At 38.0% G+C, this 24,152-nt stretch overlaps 1 protein-coding gene across 1 annotated transcript in view; it reads right to left on the reverse strand.

Moving 5' to 3' along the window:
• The window catches only part of RB1 (RB transcriptional corepressor 1), a 168,322-nt gene extending 144,606 nt beyond the window's left edge, over window positions 1–23,716 (reverse strand). Inside the window, exons 1-2 of the mRNA XM_027848122.1 lie at window positions 23,405–23,716; window positions 17,837–17,963 (exon numbers count right to left, since the gene is read on the reverse strand). Coding sequence (XP_027703923.1) covers window positions 17,837–17,963; window positions 23,405–23,529 — 252 coding nt within the window. The 5' untranslated portion in view covers window positions 23,530–23,716. The remainder of the gene's footprint in view (window positions 1–17,836; window positions 17,964–23,404) is intronic.
• Between the last annotated feature and the right edge of the window lie 436 nt (window positions 23,717–24,152).

A 24,152-nucleotide genomic window follows, 5' to 3' on the forward strand; every position in this document is an offset into this window, starting at 1 on the left:
ATAAAGAGTTATTTTGCCAAGTTATATGCCAATAAACTTAGCAATTTAAGTGAAATGGAAGAACAAATAAAAAACATAAACTGCCTAGATTAACAGAAGCGGAAACAGAATACTTAAGTAAACCTATTTTAGAAAAAGAAACTGAACAGGCCATAAATGAGTTTCCTAAGAAAAAAGCATCAGGACCAGATGGATTTAAGAATGAATTCTACCAAACATTTAAAGATCAACTAATTCTGATATTAAATAAATTACTTGGAACAATAGGCAAAGGAGGAGTCCTACCAAATTCCTTTTACAAAACTAATACGGTACTGATACCTAAACCAGGAAGAGCAAAAACAGAAAGAAAATTACAGACAAATTTCATTAATGAATATGGATGCAAAAATCCTAAATAAAATACTAACTAGTAGACCACAACAATATATTACAAAGATTATACATCGTGACCAAGTCGGATTTATACCAGAAATGCAGGGATGGTTTAACATAAAGAAAACTATTAACATAATTAATTATATCAATAACAATAGTAACAAAAATCATATGATTATCTCAACAGATGCAGAAAAAGCTTTTGATAAAATATAACATTCATCCCTATTAAAAATACTTGAAAGCATAGATATAAATATTTTTTAATGATAAGAAGCTTATCTAAAACCATCAGTAAGCATTACTTGTAATAAGGATAAGCTAAAAGCCTTCCCAATAGAATCAAAAGTGAAATAAGGATACTCATTGTCACCACTATTATTCAATATTGCATTAGAAATGCTAGCAATAGCAATAAGAGAAGAAATAGAAATTGAAGGAATCAGAATGGGCAATGGAATAATAAAACTCTCTCTTTTTGAGGTGATATACTTGGAAAATCCTAAAGATTCAACTAAAAAGTTAGTGGAAACATAATTCTAGCAAAGTAGCAGGATATAAAAGAAACCCACACAAATCATTAGCATTTCTATATATCACCAACAAAACCCTGAAAGGAGAGATAGTAAAACATACTCCATTGAAAATAACTGCAGACAGTATAAAACCTGAGAATATACCTACCAAAGGAATTATGTGAACCTAATAATAAAACGCTTTTTATACAAATCAAGTTAGATTTAATTGGAGAAATATTAATTGTTCACAGATAGGCAGAACCAATATAATAAAAAGGACAATTTTACCCAAACTAATATATTTATTCAATGCTATCCCAATTAAATTACCAAAAATTTTACTTTGCTGAGCTAGAAAAAATAAAACAAAGTTCATTTGGAAGAACAAAAAGCCAAGAATATCAAAGGAATTAAAGGGAAAAAAATGTAAAGGAAAGAGGTTTAACAGTACCAGATCTTAAACTATACTATAAGGCAGTAATTTTCAAAACTATCTGTAACTGGCTAAGAAATAGAAAGGTAGATCAGTGAAACAGAGCAGACATACAATCTACAGCAGCAAATGATTATAGTAATCTTGTGTTTGATAAATGTAAAGACTTAAGCTTTTGGTAGAAGAATTCATTATTTGGTAAAAATCATTGGGAATAGCTGGAAAGCAGTCTGGCAGAAATTGGGCACAGACCAGTGTCTTACACCATTTACCAAGATAACATCAAAATGAATACATGATCTAGATATAAGGGGAGATATCATAATTAGAAGAACATGGAACATATTACCTACCAGATTGATGAATAGGAGAACAACTTATGAATAAACAAGAGATAAAGAATATTGCAAGGTATAAAATGGGTAATTTTGATTACATTAAATTAAAAAGTTTTTGTACAAATAAAACCAATGCAGCCAAGATTAGAAGGAAAACAGAAAACTTGGAGAACATCTGTATAGGCAGCTTCTCAGATAAAGGTATTGTATCTCAAATACATATGGAATTTTAAGAATGAGTCATTCCCCAACTGATAAATGGATATGAACAGGCAGTTTTTTAATAAAGAAATCAAAACTATATATAGTCACATGAAGATCATAAGAAAAAATACTCTAAATCACTAATGATTAGAGAAATGCAAATTAAAACAACTTTGAGATATCATCTTACACTTATCAGATTGCTAAAATTATAGAAGAAAGTGACAAATGTTGGAGGGGACATAGAAAAATTGGGATGCTAATTCACTGTTGGGTGGAACTCTGAAATGATTCAATCATTTTGAAGAGCCATCTGGAATTATGCCCAAAGAGTTATAAAATTGTGTATACCCTTTGACCCAGCAATACCACTATTAGGTCTGTTTCCCAAGCTGATTAGGGAAAAAGGAAAAGAACTTAAATGTTCTAAAATATTTATAGCAGCTCTCTTTGTGATGGCAAAGAACTGGAAATTGAGGGGATGCTTGTCAATTGGGGAATGGCTAAACAAGTTCTGGTATATGATTGTAATGGAATACTACTGCACCATAATAAATGATGAGCTGGTTGGTTTTAGAAAAACATGGAAAGATTTGCATGAAATAATGAAGAGTGAAATAAACAGAACCAAGAGAACATTATACACAGTAATAGCAATATTATTCTAAGAACAACTAAGTCATTTTGAATATTCTAAATACTCAAACTACAAAGAACCTATGAAGGAAGATGCTATCCATATTCAGAGGAAAAATAAAGTACAAAAAGAAGTATGTATAGTATTGTTTTATGTATCTACACTATATTTATGTCTAATGGTAACCTTCTCTAGGGCACAGTGCTAAGGGAGAGAGAAAAAAAAGTACACAGCAGAGAACAAAACAAAAGCACAGAAAAGCAGGGTAGCTTTGAAAATTATGCATAGTATTTATTACAGAGTTTTTTTTTTAAAAAAGTAAACAGTGTGAAATGGAAATTCATAGTTTTATATTGAATCTTCTTTTTATCTTGTGCTGTAGACATGGAAATGTTCTTTTTTTCTGTCTTTTTGTATTAAGGTTCAAAATAAATAAATTTTTTTTCAAAAAACCCTCAATTGATCCTATGATCCCCATTACCCACCATCTACTATCTCTCCTCCTCTTCATTACTAAATTCCTTGAGAAAGTCATCCATACTTGATGCCTCTACTTTTCATTTCTCACTCTCCTTAAGCATCTGCAATCTAACGTTCACCTCCAGCTTTCCTGGCTTCCTTCAAGACAGCTCAAATCATCTCATGCAGGAGGCCTCTTCTGGTCTCTCCCCCCACTTCCCTTCTGAGATTGCCTTCTCTTTAAGTATCTTGCATGAATCATTAGGTTCATGTTTGCCTATCCATTAGAATCGAATTAGAATTGCTTGGAGGTAGGCATAGTTTTTGTCTCTCTTAGTTATCTCCAGAATGCTTAGCATAATGCTTATCCCATAGAGTAAGTGCTTAATAAATGTTTACTGCTGAAATGACTTACCTCACACCCAACAAATTGAGACTACAAAAGATGGGAGTACTAAATGTTGGAGGGGTGGTGGAAAAAGAGGCACACTAATGCACTATTGTGGGGGGGGCTATGAATTGGGCCAGTCATCTGGAAAGCAATTTGTGATATGTAAATAAAGTGACTAAAATGTCCATATTCTCTGACCCATCATACTCAGAAGTCAAGGATAAAAAGAAAAGCCCCATATGAGCGAAAGCATTTATGGCAGCATTTTGTATAGTAGCAAGGAAATGGAAACAAAGCAGATGTCTTTGTTGGCATTGGGCAATGGCTAAACAAGTTATAGTACAGGAATGGAATGCCACTATACTCTAAGAAATAATTAGAAGCATGAAACTTATATGAACTAAAGCAAAGTAAAGTAAGGAAAACAAGGAAAGGAAAACAATATTTAAGATTACAACAATAAAAATGTAAAGAATAATAAAATGATAATAATGAATGCTTTGAAATTATAATGACAAAGGTGTAGCCATCAGTTGTTGTCCTTCTTTCTCAAAGAGCACATGACATCATTATGCTGGAGTCAGGTTTCAGTGTGTCAGATAGTGGCTGATCAGACCAATATGAGCTCAGAATGTTCTACCACGGGTCAGGCACAAATAGTCCATGTGAACATTTGGGGTGGATTCTCTAAATCTGCGCATCTCACGTTTCTTTTGAGCTACTTCAATTCTGCTTTGCTCATAGAGCACAGCACCTTCTCTGATATGGGCGTGCCATGCTGGGCAGTCCTGTGCCAGTGTCTCCCACGTCACACAATCAATTCCAAAGTTTTTAAGAGAGACCTTAAGAGTATCCTTGTATCGTTTCTTCTGACCAGCATGTGAACGCTTGTCCTGTGTGAGTTCTCCATAAAATAGTCTTTTTCACAAGTGTACGTTTGGCATTTGAACAACATGGCCAGCCCATTGGAGTTGTGCTCTCTGAATATAGTTTGAATGCTTGGCAGTTTAGTTTAAGAAAGGAGCCAAGAGGGCAGATGAAGAAATATAGTAATTCCATCCACCCCCAAAACTCCTGCAAAAAGATCTAGAAAATGCATTAAACTGAATACTGACAATCTAAGGAGAAAAAAATCATAGAGAATAATTTTGCCATGTCAGGTAGACATAAGGAGACACAGAAGTCTGTAGATAGGGTCTGGTCAGACGCACTGGATAGAGTACTCTAGCACAAGGAGAAGTTATGCACTAGAACAAGAAACCTGCAATATTGGGCAGGGTGTGGGAAAAGGTGCCAACTCACAGCTTTGTCACCCACCCAGCTGCAGGTCACAGATCGAGGACAGACTGAAGAGGAGACGTACCCAGAAGTGACATTCTATGGTGAAGAACAGTTGCAGGCCCTAGCCTGTGTACCCAGCAAGGAGGAAATAAAGAAGCAAATATCAGTGGTATGGCCCAGACCCCAGGAATGGAGCAGAGTCTCAGCTCCAACTTCGAGCCCAAACTGAAGCCTGCAAAGGAAGCTAGAGCAAGAATCCCAGGCTAAAGGGGAGCCTGCAATTCTGTCACTCTGAACCAAAGAATCTTCCAACCAGCTGATGGTGGCTAAGTCCAGAAGCAGTCTACGGCTGCTCAGACTTAAACCCAAGTCAGGTGCTTACAGAGCTCAGACCAGGGAGAAAATGATCAGACTTTGCTCTGGATCAGACCACTTTGAGAGCACTGTACTCAAAGCTATGTACATATTACCTACATTAACAATATCTCCCAAATTAGTGATGACTTACTACTACTTCTGCAATATACTAATTTATCATGGAGCACCACCAACTGGTGAAACATTAGATTTGCTTAAATTATCATCAGTTAAAAAACAGAAAATAAAGCTACCAAAATATGCTATTGGTAGCTGTCATTTTTGTAATATGGAAAAAAGAACTGGAACCCATTACATGAAAAGGAAGGAAAACAAATTTTCAAACAACTCATGATATTTAAAGTTAGCCAACAGCATAAATGAATTAGTAGAAATAATTCAATGAATGCATTTAATACTACCATTGTCACTAGATCGACTTGAAAATAAATAGGTAATGATGTCAGAGTACACAATCTGAGTTACACAATCTTATAAAGACACATTAAAACTGTTGTGAGAGGTACTACAGCATAGGAGATAGAAGGTAGGCAATGGAGGAAAACTTGGGTTTAAACCTTGCCTCTTACACACACTGAGTTCATGTCACTTTAACTTCTCAAAGTGCCCCAAGGAACTCTCTATTACTATAAATTACAGTTGAGTTGCTAATCTTCAAGAGTAGACAGAGTTTCTATGAAGGGTGACTACTGAGTTTCTATGAATGGAAGTCCCTTCACTAATCAAATTACAAGACTAGACAAAAAAGAAAGATGAAGAAGACTTAAGTTGTAAGCATTCCTTCAATACCACAAGTTAATCAGAGGATCTAATTCCTTCTTAACAGGAAATATGGTTTTCACAGGTACAGAGGGGGCAAGAATGTCCTTTGACTCCTAGATCTTTTTCCTTATCTAAGAAGGAAAAGGGAGAATTTCTTATACATTCCCAGCAGCTTCACTTCTATTTGCATGGCAGTAGGAGACAGAAATAGGGCATTTTTTCTTCTCACATATTTAGTACACAAGGAAAAAGCCAGAAGCAAACCTGAAAGCAGACAAAAAGCACACCCCAAGAATGCCAAGGTCAGTCCTCTAACCCTTTTTCTACCACACCCCCTTTTTGTGCAATATGCCATGAATATTACCACAACAGACTGGGGGGGGAGGGGAGAGAGGGAAGACGAAGACTACAATTTAGCTGGTATTTTAAAGCATGTGATTGGTTGAATAATACTTCACAGGAGTATAACATCATAGATCTAGAACTAGAAAGGACCTCAAGAGTTTATCTAGTCCAACCTCCTAATTTTATAGACAGAGAAACTACCAAGTTCAGCATCCAACGAACTATGTTATCTGAGATTAAGAGCTCAGGGTTTTAAGGTTTTCCTGATTTTACTGATAAGATTCCTAATTGCTCTCTTTAGTTTGTATAAATTCAGAAATTCCACATAAACATGCCACATTATAAAGTACACACTTGAGTATGCTCTCTCTAAGGTCAATGAAAATTGATTACGTTGTAATTTGTGGTTGTCTAAAACTTATTTCATATCATATTTTCTAAATGCCAGCAAAAACAGGTCATCAAAAATGCTGTTAGGATGAAACTCTCAAAAAGCAAAAACAGATGACGAAAGCCAATTGGAGTGGTTCATTTTTAACAAGAACTTTGGGCTGCTGGCAAGATAAAAAGGTAGAGAAAGAGAAATAGAGTTGTCTTTCATTAGAATATAAAAACTCCATGAAAACAGAAATTGCTTTATTCTTTGTGTTTCTATACCCAGCACCTAGGATGGTGTCTAGTACAGGGGAGGCATTTAGTAAACGCTTGTTGATTAATGTATAACTTAAATCTTGTCATTCACAGGTACTCCGTTAGGAAAAACAGCTGGTCTTACACAGAACTTAGATCCAGAGTACCAAACACTATGGAATAGGAATTACGTAGGTCACCTTGGGCAAGTCACTTAACTTCTCTAGGTCTCAGTTTCCTTTTCTCAAAAATGAAAGGGTTAGACTTGATAGGACTCATTTGGATGGAACCCATGGTTGAATCCCTATGATTTATAGTTACATTGATGAGGATGGTTTCCTTCTAATACCAAAGGCAAAGGTTCATTAGAGAAAAGAAAAAAAAAAAAAAAAGCAAGCAAGCAGGATAAGTAATTCCAAAAGAGTTAATGCAACAAAACTAGAATTTGATTGTGGGGTATATCTGTAGGAGCTGATTGCAATCACATTCTCACACTGTTAATAACTGGCTCTTCTATCAAGAGTTTATAACAGGTCAGCAAACTTAAGGCTATAATGGGGGTCCTTATTAATGCACAGTTTCTAAAAAATTAGATAAGCTTTCTTAATCTGGTGGTGTTGACTTTGAGGCTTAGTTAATATTCAGTGAGTACCTAAAGGACTAATTGAAATGTACTTAATCTTTGCTTAGAATGCCAGAGCTGTAAGGGAACTTATGAGATCCATGCCCTCATTCTATAAATGATCATTTAATTGTTGAAATGGCCCTCATATCCAATCAGTCTAAAGTCCTACTGATGTTTCCTTTGAAAAATTTGCTGTGTGTGCCTCCCCCCATTCTATTATTCGGGCTCTTACTACTTTCTGCCTAACAACTTACCTTTTCTGTCTTGTTTCCCATAAATTCCCTGGGATTCTGTTTTTTCATTCTCTCTACATTTATCATGCCGTTTTCCCTGTCAGGAACGTCACCCTCCTCATTTCTCCATCAAAGTCCAGCTTAAGTGTCCTTCTTTCTCTGCAAGTCTTCTCCGATCTCTCCTAAACAAACTAATCTCTCTCTCACCTGATTTCATAGCATTTATTGGCTGTTAATACACCCAGCCTTGTAATAGATCTCATACTGTTATTTAGCTGTTTGTACATTTATCTTTTTCCTTCCCTAGTAGATTGTTGCACCTTATGCTTCTCTGAACTCACCACAGCACCTGGCAAATAAGGAACAAAAGTTTACATTCAGTTAATTGTTCATTTGGTTTGATTTGCTGTTTTTAGCTATGATATATCATTCAAAGTTGGGTTTCAGTGGGACCTTAAAGCATTTCTTCTGAATCCTATAGTTATAATCTCTTGACTTCAGGTCATTTTGTACCAACTAATTAGGATTTCTGTGTCATTTTACCATATATGCTGAGCAACGGATCTTTGTTGCAGTAAATGAATTGGCAAGAATCGATGAATTCTGTTCTTGGTTTGAATTATTAATTATTCTTGGAATGAAAATTTTGCTGATGATAGGCCATTGCTAGACATTCTTCTTTAAATACCTTTTTTCATTTCTTATTCCATTTAATTGCATTAAACCCTTGTGGAGAGAAGGGTTCATTTATCCTTGAAGTTGGTTACTAGAAAATAAAAGTGACACTTTCTTTGAATGTAAAGAGTGTGGTACAGTCAGAAAGGCACTTGTGTACAAATGTCGTCTCTATCACTGATTACCTGCATGACTTTGGAGGAGTCACTTAACCTCTCTGGATCTCAGCTTGTCGTCTGTGAAATAAGGGAGTTAGAATAAATGATTTCTAAGGTCCCATCCAGCTCTAAGACTGTGGTCCTCAGACACGATGTCCATGGCTGAATGTTTTCTAGATAATGTCTAATCACAGTGTTTTCTAATTATACTGTGATTAGTGTATTGTAGATATCTAATCTATAAAATGTAACAAATTTACTGTATAAAATCCTCTTGATTATCAATATGTAATGTTTTCTTTTTCTCAAAACAACAAAACAAACCTATTTAGCTTTGCTCTTATTGTTTGTCTGCTTTGCAATTCCAAAGCCAAAAGTAAATGCAGGAGCTTTGAAGATATCTCTATTAGAACTGCTATTTTCCCACAGGGTTGAAATATTTCCCACAGGATAGCTAGGGGGGGTAGTGGATAGAGTGCTGGTCCTGGAGTCAAGAAGACCTGAGTTCAAATCTGGCCTCAAACACTTACTAACCATGTGACCCTGAACAAGTCATTTAACCTCTCTTTGTCTCAGTTTCCTCATCTGTAAAATGGGAGCAATAATAGCACCTGCTTCCCAGGGCTGTTGTAAAGATCAAATGAGAATGTAATTATAAAGCACTTAACATAGTGCCTGGCACAGAGTAAGTGCTATATAAATGTTAGTTATTATTATTTGTGGAAATTATGACAGTCTAGAGGAGAAAAGTGCTATGGATAACAGATATTCCTTAAACAAAAGTCTGACCATGTCATTTTCTTGCTCAACAAGCTCCAGTGGCTCACTTATTGCCTCTAGGATAAAATATACTCTACTGATCGTAGTATTTAAAGACCTTTACAGTTTGGTTCCAGCCTACCTTTCTAGACATTTCAGTTCAATTTATTAAGTGTCTACTAATTTTAGAGACTCTTCTAGGCCTCAGGGACACAAAGACAAAAGAAAAATAGTAATGAGAGTTTCTGCCCTTAAAAAACTTATATTTTCCTGTGTGGATATAAAATGTACACATATACACAGACAAATGGATAGATCAATAGATAGATAAACATACAGAATATTTATTAAATACTTATTATAAACCAGGCACTATATTGTTGCATATTGATACAAAATATATGCAAAATAAATACAAAGTAAAGGCCTCTTGAAGGAGGTCTCACTTGAACTGAGCCTCAAAAGGGGCTGGCAGTTCCAAGAAGCATAGGTAAGGAGGGATAACAGATGTGGAGTATTGTCTGTGCAAGGTCATAGTGACTACTGTAACAGTAATTAATGAATGCTGTACATAAAGAACAGGTAGCCCAGTTTGCACAGATAAGGGCACAGATAAATTACAATTTGTCAATAATACCAATTGTTTCAATTACCAAAAAATTTTTAACGAGATATTTCCTCTACATAGAAGAGTGAAAACCCTTCAACTGAATTAAGGTGTTAATGTTAACATTAAGTGTTAATGGGTAATTTTGCCTTCACCTCTAAATTGCTTTCCTTTGTCAATTTTCCCCCTCAAGATAAAATAAATAAGTTACAGAAAATACAGGTGATGGAGGGTGACTCCATCAAGTGTTGAAAAGGATGGAGCTTAAAAAGAAAAACTGTAACTTTAAGACTAAGTATAGGAGAGGGCAGGAAGAATGTCGGGAACTGTCCTTTGCACACCCTGATAGGTTCAAAGCAAGAAAAACTGAGTTCAAATCCTACCTCTGACACTTAATAGCCATGTGAACCTTGGACAAGTTAAACCTTGAAGTCATAGGCTACAATCTGCTTTAGTGAAAGACGTTCTGTATATACTACATATATATACACACACATGTGTATGACCATAGATACATATATGTAATTATGTAAACATCACATTTTAATATGTGTGAAAAATCACAAAAATTTTCTTAAAGATGCTATATGCTATTATTCATGAAGAAATCATTTCCTTGATTCTCAAGAGGTAAAAACAGCAATCAATGAAAATTCTTAAATCAGAACTGATGTCCATAGTCAATTCTACCTTGCAAACATCTTTGCTATCTGTCTCCTCTCCAGTAATGCAGCTACCAACATAGCTTAAGTTCCCTCACCTAGTTCAAGCCCCACCAATTCTTGTATATACTATTGCAAAGGGATTCTAATTAGTTTCTATACTTCAAGTCTCTCGATTCTCCAACCCATCCTTCAAACAGCTGCCAAAATGAAACACTTCAAGCACAGGTCTATTACACACAGTGCATCCAGCTCAAAAAGCTCCCAAGGCTCCCTGTTGCCTTTAAGATAAAATGCAAAGTCTTCTATTTGGCATGTAAAGTCCTTTATTTTCTAGCTTTGGCCCACCTTTCCAGGCTTCTTACTCTCCTTTATACAATCTATATTTCCACAAAACTGGCCTACATGCTGCTCCTTAGACAGAGCACTCTATCTTCCATAGCTCTGCCTTTTCCCAGGCTGTCCCCCAAGCTTGGGATGTGCTGGCTCCTCACCTCAGACTCTCAGAATTCCTAACTTTCTTCAAAGCTCAGCTCTAGTGCCATCTTGTATAGAAGGTCTTTTCCCTGACCTTCATAGCTATTCAGACTTCTCAGAAATAACTCTTTGTATTTACTTACTGGAGTACACATTGTTTCACTAGATTATATGTAAACTCCTTGAGAGAAAGGATTATTTTATTTTTCTCTCTATAGTCCCAAGGTCTAGCCTGGTGCCTGGCACATAGCAGATGCTTAATAACTGCTTGTTGATTGAATGGTAAACAATCATTTACAGTTTATTCTTGAAGTATCTCCTGAATAGTATTTGGATAGCAGATTTTTCAGGGGCATTTCTAAATCCAATCCTGTCTACTAATATGACTTAAGAATACAGATAGTCAGTCAATAAGTATTGTCCATCTCTATAAAGGTAAAGGAAATAGATTGTCCTGTGACAATCATGGGGCCTTGGGGGGGGGGGGGCCCACCGGTCCTCTCTCTTAGTCATTGCTGGCAAGATTCTTGCCAGAGTTCTCCTTAATAGGCTGATCCTTCACCTGGAAGATGGTCATCTACCTGAGAGCCAGTGTGGTTTCAGAAAGGGCCGAGGAATGCTCAATATGGTGTTTGCCAGAAGCAGAACAGAGGTCTGTACACACCATTCGTTGATCTGACCAAGGCCTTTGATACTATCAGTCATGAGGGCTTTTAGAAAGTTATGTCAAAATTTGGTTACCCAGAGAAGTTCATCACTATTGTACGTCAGTTTCACAACAGCATGCTTGCCTGGTTCTGGATAATGGACAATGCTCTTGAGCTTTCTCAGTCACCAATGAAGTGAAACAAACCTATGTGCTTGCTCCGACACTTTTTTGGCAAGCTGTTTTCAGCAATGTTGTCAGATGCCTTCAACGAGGATGAACATGACATCAAGGTCAGCTACCACACCGACAGTAAAATTATTTAACTTGAAAAGGCTCCAAGCCAAGACTAAAGTGGAGGGAGAGTTGGTGCATGATTTTTTGTTCACAGATGATTGTGTACTCAATGCAGCCTCTGAAGCTGAGATGAAACAACGTATGGATCAATTCTCTGCTGCTTGTGCTAATTTTGGCCACACAATTAACACCAAGAAAACACAGGCACTCCACCAGCCAGTATCACACCATCCACACATAGAACCATAGGTTATAGCAGATGGAGAAGTTTTGAATACTGTGGATAAGCCCACTTACTTTGGCAGTATACTTTCCAAGGATGTACACACTGACAATGAGTTTGAAATACACATTGCCAGAACTAGCTCAGTGTTTGGGAAGCTCAGAAGGAAAGTGTAGGAGAGAAGTATTTGACTAACTACCAACTGAAGGTCCACAGAACCATTGTGCTGCCCTCATTGTTGTATGCCTGTGAAACCTGGACAATCTACCAGCACCATGCCAGGAAACTGAATCACTTCCATCTGAATTGTCTTAGGAAGATTCTGAAGATCATCTGGCAGGATAAAATACCAGACATGAGGTCGTCTCTCAAGCTGAACTACTGCCAAGCACTGAAACTCTACTGCAGAGAGATCAACTCTAATGGTCTGGCCACATTGCCTGAATACCAAACATGTTTGCCTAAAAGACCATCTTATGGAGGCAAGTACTCACAAGGTGGTCAGAAGAAGCGATACAAGGACACTCTCAAGGTCTCCTTTGGAATTGACTGTGTGACATGGGAGATCCTGGCACAGAATTGCCCTGCATGTACTCATCAAAGAAGGTGCTTTGCTCTATGAACAAAGCAGAACTGAAATACCTCAAAAGAAACACTGAGATGTACAAATTTAGAGAATCCACTCCAAATGTTCACATGTCCTATTTGAGCCTGACCTGTGGAAAGCGTTCTGAGCTCATATTGGTCTGATCAGCCACAGTCCAACACACTGTAACTCGAGTCTAACAAAGTAATGTCATTTTGGTGTTCTTTGAGAACAAAGGGCAACAACCAACCAGCCAACTAAGTATTATTAAGTGCCTACTATGTGCTAGGCATTGCACTGGAGATACAAAAGCTTTCAGGAAGCCCTCAGGGAGCTCGCAATCTGATGGGGAAGACAAGCAAAAAATACATACAAACAAGCTATATACAAGATGAATAAAAACAATAAATAAAACTATATACAAGATAAATGAGGAAATAATTAACAGAGAGAAGGCCTTGGAATTAAGAGGGGTTGAGAAAGGTTTCCTATAGTTGGTAGAATTTTAGTTGGAACTTGAAGGAAACCAGGGAAGGCAGAAGGTAGAGTTGAGGAGCGAGAATATTCCAGAAATGAAGGACAGCCAGAGAAAATACCCAGAGCTCAGAGATGAAGTGTCTCTTTTGTGGAATAGCCTATGTCAAAAGATCGAAGAGTATATGGCAGGGAATAAGGTATAAGACTGGAAGGATTTTGTAACTGATCCTAGAGGAGATAGGGAACCACTGCAAAAGGGGTGGAGCGAGATATGTTTAGACCTTCACATTAGGAAAATTACATTGGTGACTAAATGGAGGATGGATTAGAGAGCGGAGAGTTACGTGAAGGCAGACCCACCAGCACTCCTGCAATAGTCCAAGCATTCGGTAATGAGGGCCTGTACCAGAATGGTAGCAGGGTAACAATGTCAGAGGAGAGAAGGGGATGTATTCAAGAGATGTTTCAAAAGTGAGGTATTTCTCAGTTTATTCATACTATACTCTCAAACATGCAATCCTACCAAAAAATAATTGGAATTCTATAGGTTATTGTTTTCTACCATAAAACATATAAGGCAAAAAAGAACATAAACAAAATAATATTTAAAACATCACTACATTATGCTCTCATAAAGGAATATGTTTTACCATAATATGTTATAAATGGTGATTAGTTTCTCAGGCTAGCCCATAAATGCCTACTTAACTCACAATTTTAGCTTACCACTTAGCACAGTATGTGGTACAAAGACCCTTACTATTAATTGACTGACTGACAATGTGACTATTCAACAGTACCATGGAACATAACCACAATTTATAACATTGTTTCTATAGAAAAATGCAGTCACAGCATTCCAAGTCACAGTTGGAATTATAGATACCAAGAGCCTATCTGGTCATAGATCCTAGTCAGAGGGTACTTCTACTTCTCACTACATTATACACATCCTATAAAAGAACAGGAGTTTCCCTTCCTTCCACTTTCTAGAATGAGGTAAGAAACTTCGTTCAGCAGAGCTTCTGGGAAGATAAGGGAATGAAGAGTCTATGTGCAGTGACAGTGGCTTTAAAAGGAAGCAGAGGTACGCAAGGCAATAGACCCCCGTACGACAATAGCTCCTGCTAATGCCACCAGAAGGTACGATTAGTGGTAAAGGTAGAGAAGCCATTTGTAGGAAAGGGTCCCTCAAAAATCAGGTGTTCATAAGTAAGAAATTGCCATTACTATTAAATTAACTTTGAGTTAAGTTTAGCCAATTTAAACCTTGGCTGAAGTTTAACCAACATAAATCAAATCACCTCAAGGAAATCAAATGAACATAGAAACAGTTTTAGCCAGCAAACATTTGATCTTGCTAAATAGTAAGATATAACATACAAGGGCAACATCAGCTTATGATAGAAACCTGCCTGAAAAATCTTAAGCATCACAGGATCATAGATTTTGAGTTGCAAAGGGCCTCATTGGTCATACAATCAAACCATTTCATTGTACAGATGAGGAAACTGAGACACCAGAGAAATAAAGTGACCAAGGAAGGAGAGGGATTACGAATAACATCTCATAAAATAGTGAGAAGTTTCACAGAGGAAAACAAATTTATAGAAGTCGGGTGACATGCCCAATTAAGCTAGGACATCCCAAGAGTATTCAAGTAAACAGATAAAAAATGAAAAATATTTGTCAAAACTTCTATAACAAATAATTTTCTCTATCAATAACAGCAAAATTATGAGCAGCTAGGTGGCACCATGGATAGAATGCCAAGCCTGAAGTAAGGAAGATTCATCTTCCTGAGTTCAAGTCTGGCCTCAGACACTTCCCAGCCGTGTGACCCAGGACAACTCACTTAACCATGTCTGCCTCAGTTCCTCATCTGTAAAATAAATTGCAGAAGGAAATGGCAAACTACTCCAGTATCTTTGCCAAGAAAATCCCAAATGAGATCACAAAGAGTTGGACACAAATGAAATGACTGAATAACAACAACAAAGAGTGAAATGACAACATTTGGACTCTAATATCACAATCAATGATGTAATGGCAATAAAGAAAACAAAACAGCAAGAACAACTTGACTAGACCAAGCAAAATCAAAAGTCGTCCATGCTAAAGACAACACAATTTTGATATATAAAATGCAGGATGACACCAAACACCTGGACAAAAAGTAAAATGTTATTGAACCAGGGGGAAAAAAAGATGATCAAGAAAATCTGTATCAATCACCCTCTTCTCTTTGAGACTCTCTTCTCTCTAGGTTTTTAAAACGCTACTCTCGCCTGGTTATCCTCCTACCTATCTGACTGCTCAGGCTCCTTTGCTAGATCTTCATCCAGGTCATGCCCAATAATGGTAGGTATCCCCCAGGGCCTGGTTCTGGGGCCTCTTCTCCTGTACTATTTCACTTGAAGATCTCATCAAATCCCATGGCTATAATTGTCATCTCTATGCTGATGATTCTCAAATCAACTTATCCAGCCCTAACCTCTCTGCTGACCTCAGGTCTCTCATCTCCAACTATCTTTTGGACATCTAAAAGTGAATGTCCCACAAACATCTCACAGTCAACATGTTCAAAACAGAGCTCACTCTCTTTTCCTCCCAACCCTCCCCCATTCCAAAATTACTTATCACCGTCAAGGGAAGCATCATCTTCCCAGGCTTACAACGTCAGTGTCATCGCTGACACCTCACTATATCTCATTCCCCATATCCAATCTGTTGCCAAGGCCCATTTAATTTTACCTTCGTAATATCTTTTGGATACACCTCCTCTCTTTTGATACTGCCACCACTCTAATGCAAACTCTCGTCACTTCATGCCTGGACAACTGCAATAGCCTACTTGTGGGTCTGCTTGCCTCAAGTCTCTCTCCTTCCAGTCCACTCCAACTCTGTTTATCAAAGTGATCTTCCTAAAGTACAGCTCTGATCTGTTACTCACCTACTCAATAAACTCTGGTGGCTTCCTATCACCTCCATGATCAAATATAAAATCCTTTGGCATTTGAAGCCCTTCATAACCTCCCCCCTCCTGGCTGCTCCTCAAACAAGACACTCTATCTCCAGACTTCAGGCAGTCTCACCAGATGTTCCCCTATGCCTGGAATGCTCTCCCTTCTTATCTCTACTTCTGGGCTTCCTTCAAGCCCCAACTAAAATCCCTTCTCCTACAGAAAGCCCTTCCTAAGCCTTTTTAATTCTAGTGCCATTTCTCTGTGGATTATTTCCAATTTATACAGTATGTAGCTGGTTTGTACATAAGTTATTTGCATGTTGCCTCCCCCATTAGTCCATGAGCTCCTTAAAAGCAGGGACTATCTTTTATCTTTCTTTGTATCCTTATGCTTTTTACCCTCACAACAGTACTTGGCACATAGTAAGCACTTAAAAAATGTTTATTTACTGATTGACCCTTGAAGAAACAGTAAAGGGTTTGGGGAAAAAGATAATGATTCAGTTTTGGACATGTTGAATTGAAATGCTAGAGCAAGTAGATGGAAATATGGAACTGGAACTTAGCAGAGAAAAGGAGAGGTAGATAAGTAGATCTGAAGTGTATCTGTGTACAGCAGTTGAATCTTTGGGCATTGATGAGATCACAGACAGTGGTTTTCTGTTTGTTTGGTTTGTTTTTGTTTTTTCATAGAGAGCATCAAGAGAGAAGAGAAGAGGACCCAGGACAGAGCCATAGGGGTAGAGCCACATAGAGAAAGGATATAGATGATGGTACTATAAGTGAGACTCAGAAGGAATACTCAGATAGTTCGGAGTAAATCCGTAACAAAGTAATCATACAACTGACTAACAGTTCAAAAGAACACAAGATTCCACTGTGCTTATTTTTTGTTGACTATTAAAGGAAAAAAAAAAGGTTCAACCACACTAAATTTTAAATAGGCTTTTGAAAGCTATCTTGTGACTATAAACCATTGTTTCCTACTTCCAAAAATCTAATGTACAAACAAGTACTTTTTAAGCTGGGACTACCTATAATTTCTGAGTCACAAGTCCCTTTCCTCAGTTCCCCCAACACTGGATACCTACAACTTTCAGAAGAGTTGTAATTTCTTGCAGTTTTACATACATAAAAATAACCTAGTACATCTAATTTCAAACCAATAAAAGTACCCAAAATGCGGCAATATATAGATAATCATTTTAATGGAAATTTTTATTGATAATACTAGAATCTCACATTTCCTCAACTTCCTTTTATTCCTTCTTTTCCACAAATATATAGGATGTCCCACAGGTCGACTTTTGGGACATCCTGTATTCTACCACTTTTCTTTTAACATTCAGTTTTTATACATGTTCAGGTCTTTGGAATGCTAGAGATTTGTTTCTTTCTTTTTATAAAGGAATTGGTGAGATGTACAAGCAAGTAACAAATTATTTTTAATTACTCTAAAAATAGTATTTTCAAAAGCACCTACAACACGAAATAACTCAATTCTTTGTGGTCTTATAGTCATGTGAAAAGAACAGAAAATAGTGCCATTTTACAGGACATATTTTATGGACTTTCTCCACTATAAATCAGAACATATGCAATCAATACCTAACATCATTTCAGTATACAATGTATTCAACAAATGTGATCAGAGATAACAAAAATTTTAAAAATTAAGGGAAATATGCTCACCAAAACTCCGTCCATAGATGAAACTTTTTCCCAATTCTCCCAAGCCTTTTTCCTGACACGATTTGGTATCTTTAGTTTCTGACATAATGTGGTAAAATCAGGGTCTTCTGCTTCTTCAAATTCAAGCCTAACAAACAGAAATAAGTTTATAAAAGGCATATGGAAATAAACCAAGATGATAAAGTAAAACATTTCCCTCAGACAACTACTGATAACTTAAAAAATGACAAGTATTGTTAATTTCATTCCTACTGTCTAAAAAAATTGTGTTTTGTATAATAATAATAATAATAATAATAATAATATCACAACATTTATATAATGCTTTATGGTTTGCAAAAATATTTTACGTGTTATTTTATGTATATCTATATATGCTTTTTAAATATTTTCTTTCCTTGATCTTTCCTTTACTGCATACCACATTGGTGAAAAGCTACTAGCTTGGTTCACCAACATATACTCCAAGGTAGTTTTGTGGGAGAAAAAAGTGAGTTAACTGTTTTGAGAAGAAGAGGTGATGATGAGAAAGGCCTACAAATAATATTACAATAATCAAGCATTGGGTGATTTATCAACACATAATCAATCATAATCAATTTCATTCAAAAAATTTTATTGACAAGTATGTGCTTGAAAACGAGCTATCTTCTGTTAGAACACTTTCCAGCTCTTACTTGACCAATTAAAATGTATTACAAAGCTAGGTTTATCACTCTTTTCCCCTCAGTCTTTTGTATTTCATTTATTTACTTTTAGAAGAAAAAGAGTTACATATCATTGCAGGAGACTGTCTTCCCTCACAACCTTCTGCCTTCCATTTCTTAAGTGTTTTCCCTTAAAGAAACTATTATAATTGCTAGCTAGGTGGCATAGTGGATAAGTACTAGACTTAAGAGTTTAAATCCTGGCTTAAATAATTATTAGCCATGTAACTCTGGACAACTTAACATTTCTCACTCTTGATTTCTTCATCTGTTGTTGCGAGGACCAAATGAGATAATACATGTAAAGTACTCTGGAAACCTGAAAGTGTTAATACAAACCTTAACAACAGCTATTATTAATGTTGTTGTTGACTGATTCAAATACATTTAAAATATGCTACTTGATTGGATAACAATGAAGGGTAGTTTCTCTTCCACCTAACTCAGATGAGTCAAGATTCTAGTAGCAAGGACCAAATCAACACTGCTGGAGAAGAATGAAACCCTGCCATCTAGTATAGCTGAGTCCAGGCACAGAATTAGGCCTCAAAGCAAAATTTCCATTACTATGGCCAGAGTAGACCTCCCTCAGCTCGGTAGATTCTTTAGAGCAGAGGTTCTGAACCTTTTTTGTGTCATAGAATCCCCTTTGACAGTCTGGTAAAATTCAGAGATCTCTTCTCAGAAAAATGTTTTTAAATTCACAAATTAAAATACAAGGGAAACCAATTATATTGAAATAGTTATCAAAATATTTTTTAAAAAATAAGTTCACAGCACTCAGTTTAAGAACTCTGGCTTTAGAGTTTAATTAATTATCCACAATTATGACATTAGTAGGAATAACAGTGGATAGACTGCATCTTGAATGGCTTAAAGTATGAGGGAAGACTTTAAAGAAAGGCTATTGTCACTCTCACTTCCTTCAAGAAATATAAACTGATGTGGAGAAAAAAGTTCCCCTCTTTTTAGCCAGTTCATAATCACATCTTGGATGCTTGTGGTCACCTTGGGATATTCTCAATGAATTTTTAGTTGTAGAGAAAATTGGAAATCAGAAAATACTGCTTTTCTGATTTTTTTATTATTATATAAACTTTTTTTATTAAATATATTAATTTCCAATATATTCTTCCATTCCCCCCCTCCTCTTACTCTGCAAGCCATTCTCTTCTCACATGCCCAGCACATAGTAAGGGTTTAATATTTGCTTTGATAAACTGATAGATTGATTTTTAAAAGGAAAAAAAGTAGTTAGCAAACCAACCAGCACATCAATTGTGTTTAACAGTTTAGGCAGCATTCTTCTCAGTAGACAGTAGACAGCTCAATATAATTACACAGAGTTCTGTTTCAACTTATTGTTGTAATTATTGTATACATTGTCTCCCAGTTCTGCTTACTTCACCCTTGTACTGGTTCACATAAATTTTCCCACAATTTTCTCAATTTTTCCTATTGGTCTCTTATTATAACGCAGTAACATGCCATCTATTCACGCAATATTTTGTTTTGCCATTATGAAATCAATGGTAATCTACTTTGGTTTCCAAATCTCTGCTACCACCAAAAAAAACAAAACAAAACACCAAAACACCTTCTATGAGTATTCCGATAAATATGGGTCCTTTCTATCTAACCTCCTTAGGAGCAGGATCTCAAGGTCAAAGGATATGGTCATCTTAGTCACTTTCTTAGCATAATTACAAATTGTTTTCTGCAATACATGGACCAATTCACAGCATTAATGTGTCTTCCCAAATCCCATCCAACACTGATTATTCTCATCTTTCACAATTTTCTGTGTATAAAGTGAAACGTCATAGTTGTTTTGAATTACATTTGTGTTTCACTTTCGTTTTTGTATCTTTAGCACTTAGCACAGTGCCTCACAAATAATAATCAAAATGCTTACTGTGTGGGTTCTCTTATTGTTATTAATTTAGAGCAATTTTCTATAGTTGTTAATAGTGTGAACCTCTTTTGAGAATCGCTGGTTCATATTCTTTCACAACTTATCCTCCACTGTAGAATGACTCTGTGTGTATGTGTATGTGTGTATCTTGGAAATAAGACTATTCTGAGATATTTGATGCAATGATGTTCTTCCCAAAAGACAAGTTTCCCATCTTACTCTAAATACACTGATGTTGTTTTTTTGAGGGGGGGGAGGTCAAGGCAATTGGGGTTAAGTGACTTGCCCAGAGTCACACAGCTAGTAAGTGTCAAGTATCTGATCTGAGACCACACTTGAACTCAGGTCCTCCCAACCCCAGGGCTGGTACTCTAGCCACTGCGCCAGCTAGCTGCTCCTAAATACACTGATATTTTGTTTTCTGCAAAAGCTTTTCAATTTCATGTAACAGAAATCACCTATTTTATCTTTTTTTTTTTTTAAGGCAATTGGGGTTAAGTGACTTGCCCTGGGTCACACAGCTAGTAAATGTCAAGTGTTTGGTCTGAGACCAAACACTATTTTATCTTTTGTAATTTCCTCAGTACCTTGTTGGTTAAGTATTCTCCTCCTGAAAGATAACTGATCTCATTTTATTCATTTTTATTATGGTCTGACCTTTTATATTCAGGTCATGTGTCCATCTTGACCTTATTGTGGTATATGGTGCAAGTTGTTGGACAAAAATCCAATTTTTTACTAATTGCTTTCTGGTTTTCTCAGCAATTTCTGTAATACCTTTGTTTTGTATGTTGTCTGTCATGACAAACAGGAATTAGTGTTAGGAACACCACTAGAACAGCTTGACTAGTTGAATAAAGAAAGACATTTTCAGCTACATCACCATCTGAAATCTGACTTCTTGTATTCTTTCTACTTATATATTTTAATTATACATTTAAAACACTCAAAATGTTTTCTTTGAGCCTATTAACAACAAACCAAATATTATATCTATCTGTTGCTGTTTAGTTGCATCCAACTCTGTGTGACTCCACTTGGGGTGTTCTTGGCAAAGATCGTGGAGTGGTTTGCCATTTCCTTCTCCAGCTGATTTTACAGATGAGGGAACTGAGGCAAACAAGGTTTGTTTCTACCTTGAGGTTACAGCTCTACTGAAGGACAATGGATGCTAGTATATATAATTTTTTTTAATCAAAAAAATCAAGTCAGAGGCCACATTTGAATTCAGGAAGATAGTCTGACTTCAGGCCCAGCACTCTCTATCCACTCTATCCTGCCACCCAATTCCAAGATAGGAAATAACAATAACATCAGGTCGACTTTTTAATTGTATATACCAGCATCCATTGCCCTTCAATAGAGCTGTAACCTCAAGGTAAAAACAAATCTTGGCTTCCTTCAAATCCCAACTAAAATCCCAGCTTCTGGAAAAAGCTTTTTCTAATCCCCCTTAATGCTAGTGCCTTTCTTCTGTCCATTACCTCCAATCCATCCTGGATAGATCTTATTGTACTTAATTGTTTGCATGCTGTCTCCCCAATTAGATGGTGAGGTCCTTGAGGTCAGGGATTGTCTTTTGCTTTTCTTGTATTCCCAGTGTATAGCACGGTGCCTGGTGCTTAATAAATCTTTATTGGTTGACTGACTGGCGAATAAATAAACTAAGTGCATGCTTTTCAATATCAAACATAAAGAATAACTACAAAGAAGAAAAATAATCAAGAAGTTTTAACATACATATAACACATCACCCTGTAATATTCTACTGTATCCACTAGGGTTGCTCACATAAAGATTTCACTAAGTAAACAATTCCATGTGAGTTGGGCATTGCTAAACATCCTACAAAACAATGCTAAAGATATAAGACATCAACGTCCCTATCCACCATAAATTTAAAATCAACTTTGACATGCTGATGCAGACCTACATGCAAGGATGAGTTTCATCTAAATTTGAGAAAGAAAAATAAAGACTAAATTAATAGGGCAGTCCTTGCCAGCTTTATTTTTTAAGTGCTTGCACTGCAAATTACATTACTGAAAGTGTTTCGCAAGGGTTTTAAACGCGTACCGAGTAAGAAAATTCTACTAATGAGCTACTTTCTTACAAAATCACTACGAATAACTTTACATTTGCCACCTAACGTCTTAAAGCATTGCAATACACAATGGCCAGGGTTCACTAAATCTCTCATTAGTCTTGTAATACTACAAAAGTGTGAACCCTCATTCTAGGCAGTCAATTAGATGACCGTGCCCTCAATTCTGACAGCAAATGTCCCCACCACCACCCCGACAGTAAGATCTTGCAAGAGAGTAAAACCAATATTTTTTTTATTAGCTTTATTATTCAGGAAGTGGCAGAGTATGATATTCGCACCCAGGCATTCAACACACAAGGGGGGGAGGGGTGTTTTGTTGTTTTCTTTTTTAACGTATCTAATTAGGTTGCATTGTCTCGGACCCAAACAATCATCGAACTCCAACATACAAAACAGAACAGGACTCTGGTGCATCTCTAGGGAGAAAACAATGCTTTCTCCCCGACTAAGTCCAGTTTTACTTGGAGACCTCCAAGCAAAGTCACTACCCCCACCCACCCCAGCCGTCTTCCTCAACAACCCGAGAGAGAAAGAAGCCACCTGTCACTCCTTCTCCCCAGGACCCAGGCCCGCCCCACCCACCTGTCAACCTGGGGCCAAGCCTGCCGCCTGGAAGCCCCGTCCCCTGGCCCGGTGACCCGCGTCCGCAGCTGTCAGCGCGGCCGGGGGCGGGTGGAGAAGAGCCGCCGCAGCCGCCTCCGCCGCCGCCGGGTGCTTGCCCCCCGCTCCCGGCTCGGGCCCGCAGGGCCGCCCCGCCAAGCAGCCGGCCCCTCCCTGTACGCCGCGGCTTCCGCCGGCTGCCCCCCTCCCCCGAGAGGCTCCGGCCCCGGCTTCCTCACCTGACGAGCGGCAGGTCCTCTGGGCCGCTGTCCGGCTCCGGTTCCTCCTCGCGAGGGGGAGGGGAAGGCGGCGGCGGCGGCTCTGAGGTCGCAACAGCCGGTTTGCGAGGGGCTTTGGGTGGCATGACTGACTGACTGGCAGGAGCGACGAGGGGGTAGGAGGTGAGGGGGGAAGGGGAGCACGCGCACACGCGCTCTTTCCTCGTGAACGCGCCGCACCAGCAGCTCCTCGTCCTCTCTCGGCTCCCGTTAGAAAACTTTAAGCGCTCCCCGAAAACAACCAAACAACCGGGAGATCCCTGTCTCCACCCACCTCTCTACCCCTAGCCCGGCACCAAAAGCTCCGCGCTCAACCGCGGGAAAACGTCATTTCCGCTCCTGCGCGTTGAGTTCTCCTCAGGTCCCGGCCGGGAGGCCGAAGAGACAAGGTCCCGGGAAAGAGAAGGGCGGGGCCGGGGCCAAACGTCCCTGTCGGAGCCCACTAGTGAAATGGGGCGTGCGGCCCCGTCCCCTGCTGGGGTCGGCTTACCTGGCGGGACGGAGAGGACGGATCTGGCAGCCGGCCCCGAGCCCCAGCCGCCAGCCGCGGGCTCGTGCCGCGACCAGGCCCGGGGTGGTCCTTTCGTCTGGTTACGTGCAAGGCCATTGTGCCTTCCGGGATTTCTGACCCTTGTGGTGACGCGGGAGACCGAATTCATAAAGGATCCCCTCCCTCCCGCCTCCATCTCCAGCCCCAGACACTGACTGT

This window comes from Vombatus ursinus, unplaced genomic scaffold (genome assembly GCF_900497805.2).
Source record: "Vombatus ursinus unplaced genomic scaffold, bare-nosed wombat genome assembly UNPS02005659.1, whole genome shotgun sequence".
Classification (NCBI taxonomy): domain Eukaryota; kingdom Metazoa; phylum Chordata; class Mammalia; order Diprotodontia; family Vombatidae; genus Vombatus; species Vombatus ursinus.